General features: G+C 35.1%; 1 protein-coding gene across 2 annotated transcripts in view; it reads left to right on the top strand.

Moving 5' to 3' along the window:
- Positions 1–12,483, top strand: part of PREX2 (phosphatidylinositol-3,4,5-trisphosphate dependent Rac exchange factor 2) — a 139,799-nt gene that overhangs the window by 110,786 nt on the left and 16,530 nt on the right. For both annotated transcript variants that reach the window (XM_060775438.2, XM_060775439.2), the window contains exons 31-34: positions 2,126–2,167; positions 3,242–3,459; positions 7,417–7,519; positions 9,498–9,641. In XM_060775438.2, the coding sequence (XP_060631421.2) occupies positions 2,126–2,167; positions 3,242–3,459; positions 7,417–7,519; positions 9,498–9,641 (507 nt within the window). The remainder of the gene's footprint in view (positions 1–2,125; positions 2,168–3,241; positions 3,460–7,416; positions 7,520–9,497; positions 9,642–12,483) is intronic.

Here is a 12,483-nt window from a genome sequence, read left to right as displayed (position 1 = left end):
GTATTTCTATACAATGTAAGCAGAATTCATGGGTAACAGTTGTTAAACTTTGGAGGAATTATGGCTCGTGAGATGGATCTAGGAGTTTTAAACGTTAAATAGAGACTATAAAATCCTTTGAACCAGCATCTAAAGTACTTTTCATGAACTGTAATTGAAAGGATATTGATTCATTCTAGAAGATAACTGAATGGACCTTTGTGGTGATGAAAAACATCTCCAGTCTCTCAGAAGCTGTTGAATTTTTGATCAAAGATCTTTTCCATTGTGTATGTTGAATACAAATGAAATAACAACAAGAAGCTATTGAAATTGACATAAATAAGACAATCTAGTTCTTTTTATATTTTGTATAGTAAATCATGAGAATAAAAATAGAAAACTCATACCATAATTTTCTTAAGATACCACTTGATCAACTGTCCACTTAGATCCAAAGGAGAGTATTAGAAGTACATACAATAAAAAGAACAAGGATTGCACAGTTTTTAGGAAGGTAACAAAGAAATTTTATTAAGTTTTATAAAAAGAATACAACGAAAGAGTGAGAACAATAAAGTATTAGAAAAGTGAGAAAGCAAAGAAAGGGAGAAGAGAAAGTAACTAATATATTGAACTGAACATAAAATGTATTTGAAGCCTTCTGATTAATTTAAGTGAGACTTGTAATATGGCCAGAAACTTATGAAGAATATTAATGAAGCTGCATGGAGTGCATTTCCATGTGAATATTGACTGTGTAGCACATGTGGTGACTGACTGGAAGTAAGGGAGTGCGACTCCTCTTCATTATAATGACTTTGGCTGATTGTGATGGTAGAATCATAGAATAATAGAGTTTGAAATGAGCACAAGGAATCTTGGAATGTACGTGAATTAGTTAGAGTATATATATGTAGGATTAAGGAAGAAAAATCAACAGAAATACACAATGCAACATGTAATGAAGGGTTGTGCGGTATAGGAACATCCAGAGTCTCCAAATAAACTGCAATCTACACAGTGCAGATTAAATTATACATGTAGTTTTGCACCCCAGCCAGAGTTCACCTTGCCTTCAACACCAACCAGGAATCCAAAAGCGACAGTAAACCAGTTTATTGGAAAAAGTACATCTAAAAAGGGAAGATCACCAAAAGAAATAAGAAAGACAAAATCCAACAGGTAATAATTAAAAATAGTTAACAAGTAAAAGCCCAACCAAACTCGTTAGTAGTAGAACACTTAAAAGGCAATATTCCAAATAACCCAAAAGTTATAAGAAAATCAAAAATCAAAACATGAACAAGAATCCAGATAAACAAGAATCAAAACATGAGGATGAATCCAAAATCAAGGCTATAAGAACTTCTTAAAACATGAATCAAAACTTCCAAGATCTTAGACTAAAATATGAACTGAAACAGGACTTGAGAGCCTTACTATATAACAGCATTGCCTGATCTGAATTCTCAAAAAGACACTTCTCTGATTTAAGGACCACAAAACATGAAGTCATTTCTATGACCTTGACTCCCTTGCCTGTGAGACTTTTTCCACTCTTCCTTCTCATGGAGGCTTTGCAATTTTCAGAGCTTGCTAGATTCCTCCCTAAGATCAAGCCTGATATGCTTGTCGAACATATATGTTCCCTCCATTGAGCTTTCTCGCCCATCCGTGTCTTTATCTGGGGTTGCTCTGCTACTAGTAGGTGAAAGGTCTCCAGCAGACTCTGCATCTCCCTGTCTGCTGGACTCCGAAACAGTTTCACTTTCAAGACTATTATCACAATCTTGCTCTATAATCCCCTCATTTCCTCATTGAAAGAACCATCCACTACTCTCCCAGGCTCTGAAATACCAACCCCGTCATCTTTATCTGGTTGAACCACAACACTAGTTACTAGATGACTGGACACATTGTTATGATTCCCCGTATCTAATGCTTATTAGAATTGGAATTGTGATTTACCCCAGAATGTCTATTATAGATGTCTTATTTCACTTTGAAGTGGAAAAATTCATATATTAACAGGTTTGCCTCTTCTTGAGATGTACAAATTAAAAACCTAGTATTGAAATCAATAGAAATTAACACAAAAGTCAAACCTGAATCTCAAATAAGATTTTGTTTTCTCAAAATTTAGAGGTGAAAGCGAGGATCCTTTTGGCACTTCTTGAATATACAGGTAAATTTTAATTTAAGAATGTTGTTTTTTTAAAATTCAATGTTGTTAATTTTCCAAACTATTTATCTTACAATATTACAAACTCCAGACATACTTACTGAATGTGAAAGAAAATAAAATTAAGAAATAGTGTGGACCATGTGAAATTTACATGAATTCATGTGAATTTGAATACCATCACATCAGTATGGTTTCATGGTTTGTGTGTTTAACTTATTCAAAAGAGTTCCACTTAAATAACCATTTCTAAATATAACAAGAGAAATGATAAGGAAGGGGAAAAATGAACAAGCAAACAGAAACTTCATTGAAGATGTGTGGAAAGGAAGTATGTAAACCTGAAGAGGATTGTACGAGATAGAAAATTTTAAGTGTCCTTGCAATATGAGTACATGAAATGCATTATGAATGAATTTCCTATCTCATACTTATTTTACTCAAAGAGAATTCTTTCTGAATACACATATATAAGATCAAACTGCAAGTTATATAAAGATGATAACTCAGAAAGCTCTTTTTATCCAAGCAAGTCAAAATGTGGTCCTGTATTGAGTAAAAACGCAGGATAGAAATATATAAATTTAAATAATAAAATTTTCATACCGTTCCTTGATGCATTAAGTGTTGTAGAAGTATTTCATAACTAGGTTTCTCTATAATTTCACCATAATCTACAAACATGCTAAATCACAATGTTTGCAGATTACAGTCAAGATAAACTACATGCACCATATTACTTGGTGCCTGATACCAATCTTGTTATATGTCTAGGCGTCTATTAATACTCCAATAAGAGTCCAAGGGACATCCTGTCTTTTGCTCTTAATGGAGTTGTCATTCGGAATTTTAATTTGAAACTGGATTTTTTTATCATGAATATTAGCCAATAGCATTCTTTCAAATGTTGAGACTCCTAGCAGACTGTCCTGATGAGTGATGGCAGATCTTCACTTTTATTATTGCAGATGTGAAAACAGTGGCAATGTTCTCAATGTAAAGGTGCCTGTGTCTGCATATTTGCTTTACTGTAAACTTATTTTTATTTACCTTTCCTCTTTATTATTCCCTTGCCAGATAGTGAGATACAGCTCAGGAGAGACATGGTTTTCTGCCAGAGTTTAGTGGCCACGGTTTGTGCTTTTTCAGAGCAACTAATGGCTGCCTTAAATCAGATGTTCGACAATACCAAGGACTGTGAAATGGACACACAGGAGGCCAGCAGAAGATGGCTAGAACAGATATCCACTGCAGGTGTCCTCCTTTACTTCCAGTCATTGTTGTCACCAAATCTGGTGAGAATTTTTGTTCATTTCTACATCATTCTTTATAACATTGTAATGTTGGTGTTGATGTTGGTGATGATGGTGATAATGATGGTGATGATGATAATTTTTAAACAATTTTATATATTATTTTTCCCAATACTGGGAAAATGTGGTTTACACACTAAAAAGATAACCGTTAAAATGCAAAAGGTTGACATTAAAATCAAGCATACCGTCCCTTGTTCTTTTGTGAGCATACTTCAGTTTCCTCCTCTGGTTGTTTGCACCATGCTTGCAACATCCCTATGAATCTACCCAGCTCCTCCCATCTCAGGTTCATGGATAATTTCACACCACTCTTGAATTTTCTATAGCTCCTCTCCTTTCATCTTAAAATGATTGGGTTAAGTTAGTACTGATTTAAGTCCCATCGGATTTCAGTAAAGACTAAGAGAAAAAAAGAAAGTATGACTGTACTTTATTCCTGTTCATACTTGGATTGTTAGGTATCTGTGAAAAGATAAAAGACAAAAGGAGATGCCCATAATTGTTTTAATTGTGCTTTTTTGAACAATAACTAAAATACCACACTGTTTTACGTCATGTTTTTAAAGTACAGCAAGCAGAGCACAATCCTGAAATTCTCATGATATATTATAGATTATCTTCCTAGTAATGTCATCGTTCCACATGTTCACTTCTGATTTAAGAGGGGCAAGAAAGTCAGCTGAATGATTTATAAAGTCAATAAAAGGGATGTGCGCCACTATTATCCTGGTTGTCATCTCTGAACTGTCGTGAGTCTTGCTGGTGTTGACTTAGATGTATTTTTGATTGTTCAGGCACTGTGATTCTGATGAGTTTAGTTTTTAAAAACACTGTGGAGTAATGCTTCTCAGATTACCTACTATGAAGAATTAGCCCATACTCCATCCTAGTTTGTCAGACTTGTACCATCATTGTGTCCATTGGCTATTTCTTTCTTCGAAATTCTCAGTGGATCAGCAGCCCAGGTTTGGGCAATGATGGCTATTTTGGGATTAATTTTCTACCAAGGGCCACATTAACTGCTAAACACATCAACCACTGAAATAGCACTATGTGTGTATGTGTGTGCACAATCTATTAAAGATGAATTACTGCTCCTGTAGACTGCCAGAGGAGACAACTAGCACTTACGGAAAACTGAAAAAGTGGCCAAGTCTGGAATGGTCAGGTGGTCCAAAATTAACTATGGGTTGCACTTTTCTCAGTCATGGTGTACATATGCTTGATCTGATCCAGATTAAAGGATGTTGATCTGAGCTTCTGGAAATAGATTTCTCCACTTGTCATCTCTCAAAATACCAGAGGGGCTATTGAATGGTGTGATCTTGGATACTGGCAGATGAAAGAAATCCTGAAAAACTGCATGGAGGCATCTTTTCAAAAGCGGTGCCCTTTTATTTATTTATTATTTATTTTATTTACAGTATTTATATTCTGCCCTTCTCACCCTGAAGGGGACTCAGGGCGAGTCACAGAACACATAAATGACAAACATTCAATGCCGTTAAACAGACAGGACAGACAACAGATACCTGTATTATGTCGGCTTCAGTGTCCTGGAGGTTGTGCTCAATTCTGACCAAAAGGGGGTGCTGTCACTCCATCCTTTATGATGAAGAGCCTTGATCACAGACTTCCTCCTTCTTTGATTGCAAGCATTTTTCTGATATTTCTTTTATGGTGCTGTAAAATCCCTCCCCACCTAAGCAAAAATAGTCTTTTCATCCCCCATAACTAAACCTCCAGAATTGAGGAGTGGGAGATTTTGTGAAGAAAACAAACTGGTGCTAAGGTTTCAAGTACAATTTGGAGCCTTTGTAATTGAAAAACACAGATGTAACATTAATACATTAAAAGCCTTCTTAACTGGTCAGTAGCCACTGTAATATTGCAATTTCCAGCATCTGAAACAAAGTATAATACAGCAGTGATAGTTCTGAAAGCAGATTTTAGAGAAAGGGCTTAGGCCCCATCTAATATGCCATATAAAATCCATATTATTTGATTTGAACTGGATTATATGACAGTGTAGACTCATATAATCCAGTTCAAAGCAGACAATCTGGATTATTTTATTTGATAATCTGGATTATATGGCAGTGTACACCCAGCCTTAATTTTTTCAAAATCTTCTTAGGACAGACTTTCTCATGAATAAAGCCGGTCTGAGCCCTCTGCGGAGGTAGATAAGATCGGGATATAAAAGTTTTAAATAAATAATAAACTGCTAAATCTGGATATGCTTGAAAGACTAACATCACCACACTGCACCAGTTGTGTGATATTTATGAAATTATGGTATGCTGTCTAGAATCTCCTATGGCAATCTTCCATTGATGCAAATGATCCTTAAGGAATTAATTGTAAAATAAAACAAACATCATAATATAACAGAAAGGTTGAGTTATTACTTTTATGTAGCAGTAATGGATACAGTATACAACCTGAAGACTCTTTAAGCACAAGGCATTGTCTAGCAACTGCTTTTTCAGAAGGAAATTTTCCTTTAATGAGGATGAAATATTGAAAATTCTTTAGAGACGAAGAACATTCATTTTAGAACAATTGCAAGCCTTCAGGGAATTTAAATCCTGCCATTATGGGCAAAATCAAGGTGTGAAGAAGAGATACTAATAAAATATTAGGACCAGGAATGTGAAGAAATGTTACCATGGAAACTATGCCATTCTGATTTAAAGAAGTCTTTAATAGCCCATAAAATGTTTAACCAACTAGTTGGAAGGATTCGTAGAGATAGCAAATTGTGAAAAGAAATGTAGCATCACTGCCATATAAAAATTCATATTATCTGCTCTGAATTGGATTATATGGCAGTGTATACTCATATAATCCAGTAGAGATCAGATAAAGTGAATAATCTGCTTTGATAATCTGAATTATATGGCCATGTAGAAGGGACCAGTGTGTCTTAGAAATAAACTTATAAACTCAGGACATTGTGAGTACATTCCTTTAGACCAGTGGTTCTCAACCTGTGGGTCCCCAGATGTTTTGGCCTCCAACTCCCAGAAATCCAAATAAACTGGTAAACTGGTTGAGATTTCTGAGAGTTGTAAGCCAAAACACCTGTACAGCCACAGGTGGAGAACCAGTGCTTTAGACAGAAGTAACAGAAGAATACATTATGTTCTTGTGGATGAAAGAATTACTCAATTTTAACTAGGAATCAGAACTAGAGGATCTTGAGGATCATTAGATTTGGTGCCTTTTCCAGCCCTTTAATATTTGCAGCTGCTATATCTTAATAAATCCATATTTCTTCTCTTTGATATTCCAATAAAAAGAAAAGTTATAAGAAAATACAACTACCACAAGTAATTTATTTGATTTATGTTTTGGCTGCTTTGTGATAAATCATAGCTCCAAGCCAGTCTATGAAAGGTTCAGAACCTTGTCTCATTAGGAATCCCTCCATTCCACTGGGAATGGGATAGGGAGGAGGAGAAGCCACCATTGTTTCTTTTAGATTGAATGTACCAACAAGGATTCCACATAAACCCATGATACTTATTCCCCTCGATAGAAAGTTGTGGGAAACTCTTGTTGTTATCTCTGCCATGTCAGTTTGGGAAGCTATTAAAATATTGCAATATAGTTTTAAGGGATGTTATTTTCTGATCATACTCATTCCCAGGAACAATAACTAGGGTTGCTGATGATTAAATGTCACAGCCGTCCCAGCAAATAGTAAATTAACAGTTCGGTTTGTTTCATCATTTCTAATAATTTTCTCTTGACAGCAGAAGACAGAGTGAAAATCAATTTTTGTTACGGAAAAGTTAATTGGGTTAACTACTACTTTGGTGAAACATGATGTGACCATCTGCCATTTATGTTAATAATCGTACATTTCAGCCTAGAGTTATTACTAGACTCAAGAGATATATGTTCGTGAGTGTTTGTGTATTCTTTCAGACTGATGAACAAGCCATGCTAGAAGACACATTGGTAGCATTGTTTGACCTGGAGAAAGTTACATTTTATTTTAAGCAATCTGAACAGGAGCCTCTAGTTGCAAGTGAGTATTATAATGCATTTTTTCAGACTTTCTCTGTTACTTCACAGTCCTTTGTTGGCACTGCTCTGTAGAATCATATTTTTCTGATTTGTAACCCATCAACAGTATATGAACCATTGGGAAAATTCTGTATAGTTCTGGAATAGACATCCTTACAGCCTCAAGGATATTATCAACAATTTAAAAGCATTATGTGCCTTTAACATCACCTCAGCTTTCTCAGTAATATCTGTTTCTTCCATCCTTCTTCAGAATTGTGTACATAAGCAGTATTGCAACTTATAGTAGCCATAGTCCCTCTAATTTATTATTTATTGGAATTATTATTATTATTATTATTATTATAATTATTTATACCCCACTTCATCTCTCCTGAAGGAGACTCAAAGTGGCTTAACATAAAAGACATTAGCATACAATTTAAAATATACAAATATGCAAACATTAAATCAGAATTAAATATAATCAGTATTTTAAAATTCACATATTCAAATTTTAATGGTTTTTAACTGTGAATTTTTAGTTCTGTTTATTGAATTTATATCTCATTTTTCTCCCAAGATGATGATGACGACGATGATGGTAGTAATAACAACAACACTTTATTTATAACATGCTTTCTCTCCCTGAGGAAATTCAGGACAATTTCCAAGGAGTAACAAAAATGGCAAACATATAAAACTAACCAAAAATTAGCCAAGGATTAAACTAAATAACACAGGGAGTCATAAAAATTAAACACAATGCAATAAACCATAAAATAATATATAACATCCAGTCAGTTGATGTAAGTATGGGATTCAAGGTGACCTACAATAACTCTAAAAGGATGCAACTAAACCATAAATAAAAATGTTAAAAAGGAATTATATATCACAATTATTAAAACACAATTAAGACATATTAAACTTAACCATGATTGAAGACAGTTCTAACAAGTTAGAAGTTTGGATTGCATAAAGTGCAAAGTCCTTAAGATTAAAGGGGACTCAACCAGCAGGGTAGTGACAGGATTTGTTTAGTTGGGAATGGCTTCTAATTTGGTTTAAAATAGTAGATTGCAGTAGCTATTAAGCTCGATGCTTGGCTGTGGCAGTATTGACTAAAACATGCACTACCCATGCATTCCTCTTCTGTAACACAAGAACAGTTGCCTCATGACATATTACCAGGGGAACTCCCATGTCCCCACTCAATAATGAGCAATAATGGTGTGGAACTGAAGAAATTAAATAAATGTCATATTAATGTTACTTCCATTTAAATAACACTGGTTGTGAATACCACAGAGCAAGAGAGGAAGCAGCATTTTAGTTGCACTTGCATTTTTTTGACATTTTAGCGCTTTCATATGTATCCGAGAAGGAAAGGCATCATATACAGCTCTCTGCTGTTTTGATCTCAAAATGATCTTGTTATGTAGATTAAAATGGCAGGATAGGGATTGAAATAGGGACCTCTCAAATGGTGTAAATATCCTCAAGCCATAAGATCCCATTTGATTTTGAAAGCTAAGGCTAATTTGTACTAGGATGGGAGAGTACCAACTCATACAGGTGTTGTACACTGTATTTCAGATTAAAGAGCTAGCAAAAACCTAAGAAAATCATAGGAATTTGAAAATTGTTGACGGGAAATTTGTTGACCATAAGTTGACGGGAAATTTGAAGGCACACACTAGTTCTCAAATTCTCATCCAGGTTGGCAACTTTCATGGTTGGGGACCACATTCGAACTCTGTCATCTGTGGAAGCATCACAAATTAATTTATTTCTGTAGTTTCTATTAAAATTCTGTATCTTTGTCAAAGTATTATGCAACATATTGCCTATTGAGTCTACCAAACAGATTACACAAGGTATCCTTTCTTACTTGCAAGTTCTTTCTTATCTTTCATTTGCTTCCAAATGTTGTTTGTACTTTTAAAATTAAAATTAAAACTGCCTTGGATAACATTCTAATATGCTTTTTTTCAAAGATACACCAATTACATATCAAGCAGAAGGAAGTCGTCAAGCCTTGAAAGTTTACTTTTATCTCGATAGTTATAATTTTGAACAGCTTCCTCAAAGACTACAAGACGGTGGAGGTTTTAAAATTTACCCAGTCCTGTTTGCACAAGGTATTTTTTATAATCACCATGAATTTTCAAAGAAGATTGAAATATAATTGCCAGTATTTTTCACTGTGTCAACATCAATGAATGCTATAGCGGTTTTTCAGAAAATAACTTTCTTTTAATGTGAAAGCCAGTTACTGATTGCACAAATCTATTTTGAACGTTTTACCCAACTAGAGTCTGATGTGACTTTTAATATATTAAATCAGTTGTTGCTTTCATCTGTTGAGATACTTTCTTGTGAATTTGAACTTGTACAGTCTGCAGAAAATCCCCAGTTCCAAAGAAAAGACATAACACAAAATATACCTTTATGTGTGGATAAACATTCAAAGCATGGCATGTGAAAATTTGCATTCTGATGTAGGTTGCAATTTTTTAAAATTTAGTTTATGTAGATTACAGTTTCTAGAGTTAGTTGTGATTATAACTTGATTAGGAGCTATTTGTAGGGATTTTCAAAAACTCTTATTTTAGTTTGAATCTGTTGCAGAGATACACTGTTTGTATATATATGAATACTTTTGTCCTTTATGGACATATCTACATTGGTCACTTAGGTTAGTTTGAAACTGATATTGAATTAAGTAGTTTCACTGTATGGATGATGCTGTAACTGGTTAGAGGCTCAGGTGGTGCTTACTCAAATCACAAAGGCTGGCAGAATACAATTTTAAAAAATCCCTTTTCAACAATAAGCATGTGGCTGCCAGTAGAACGCTTCAGATGCCTGCACAACAATATTAAATGGACAGCATAGATGAAACCTATAACCCAGGCCTCAGTTCAACATTACCTCGATGTAGCATAAATGCCACATGCAGAGCTAGGGTATGCTAAACCATATACAGGCAGTCCCCAAGTTACAAACATGTGACTTACAAATAACTCATAGTTAAGAACAGGGATGAGACAACCGGCAGTGAGAGAAATCTAATCCTAGGAAGCTAAATTCATTCCTGAAAAGTTATCATGGGGAAAAGGTATCTTCACTGAAGCTTTATCACCTATCCTTGTTTCCACAACAATCCAAATTCTTTAAAATCCAATTATCACAGGGACAGAAAGTGAGGGGAAATCTCCTGGACAGGGTCACAGGCAGCAAAACAAACACCTCGTGGTTGTTAACTCTTCCCTATGCTATCCAAAGCTAAAATATATATATTTTTTGGCTGGGGTTACACTTTAAAATGCACCTGTTCCAACTTACAAACAAATTCAAATTAAGAACAAACCTACACAACCTATCTTGTTCATAACTTGGACACTGCCTGTACCATTCTCTGACTTACTGTAAAGCATCTTAAGCAACAGTGTGCAGCCCTTCAATGCCTCAAAATTAGCAGACAGGCATGGAGAAGGCCTGCTAGCACCCATAACTGTACATAGACTTGTTATATCACCATTAGCACTTGCCAGACACTTCTCCAATCCTGTCTGCTCAACTTGAAGCATGAAATCCACATGCATGTATTGTAATAAGCTAGGAAAGGGGCTTTGGGTGCTGTCCAGGGAGGAAGGGAATGTCCACTCCTGTGACATCTGATGAAGCATAAGGAACTCTTAAACATGTAGATGTCTTTAAATGAATCCTGACCACTGATATGCAACAATGATTGATTTAATGCAGGAGTCTGGATATAAATTTGATCCCTGCCCTGAATTCTCTTTATACAAAAATGAAAGAAACGATTTTGGAAAGGCTCAAGTGGGCTGTTAATGAATACAATTATTCATTAACTGGTCATTTAACAAAATTAATATTCAGCATATGGTTAGGGTTATGAACCCACAAGCTGGTTTCAACAAAATCTTGCTTATTTGGGACATTTTAATTGTTCCCTGGGGGACAAACCTGTATAATTTAGATTTATTATTAAAGTGGCTGTATTCTTAATTGAAACCTATTTTATTAATATGCTTCTGCCCTCAAATGTCAACTACCGCATATCTGTTTCAATGAAATAATGAGATTACCCACTTAATAACTTCCAATTGTATCAGCTCCAGATTTGCATACATTCCTATTAAATTAATAGGTAAAAGCTCACTGATGAATATAGATGAAAATTGCAGTCCAGTACACATTATAAGCACACACCCCCCCCCCAAACACACACTCCACACTGTTTTCAATGAAGGGCGATAGAATTACTTCTAGTTTGCTCTCTACTGGCAGAAAGGAATACTGCTGGGAGAGGGATACGCATAACAAACATCTCTGCTGAACCAAGATGTGTTTGCAAACTTGAATGGGTTCGTCACTCCAAATTAAGGAGAGTTCTGGGTGAAATGGAAGCAGAATCAATTCTGAATTCAAAAAGTCTCAATTCATGTAGAAGAGTTGGTTCTATATTTATTAGCTATGCTGGCTCTGAAGTTAGCATAGTTTAATTTCAACACTGGTTTGAATGTTTGGGGAAAGGAATGTGAATGTTTCACATTTCTAGCAAAGCCACATCTTACATTTGCTGTAAATATCAAAGCTGCTAATGTGGATATGTCTGCTCCTCTCTTAGTATTGCTGTGACCATTGCAAGTTCATTTGTTGAGCTTCTTTCCAAAAGGTATCAAATCCACCTGAACAATATTACAGGAATCGAAAAACACGCCGAGGATACACATTCTTTTACTATTAAATATCATTTTTCAAACTCCGTACCAAAGTGAATGGATACATTTTGATAGTTTTTATCTGTGCATAATATGTATTCTACTCCTAGCAAACAATGTGCTGCCACTTTGAACCCATTTTTCTTTTCTTTCTTTCTTTCTTTTTTGATTGTTCCCTTTGGAAACAAACTTCATATAGTACATGTTGCCTGCTCTGGGGGAAAAAGCATCT

The sequence above is a fragment of the Anolis sagrei genome, chromosome 4 (assembly GCF_037176765.1).
Source record: "Anolis sagrei isolate rAnoSag1 chromosome 4, rAnoSag1.mat, whole genome shotgun sequence".
In the NCBI taxonomy this organism is placed as follows: Eukaryota; Metazoa; Chordata; class Lepidosauria; order Squamata; family Dactyloidae; genus Anolis; species Anolis sagrei.
Note: the sequence above shows the minus strand (reverse complement) of the source record. Positions and strands in the feature narration are given on the sequence as shown.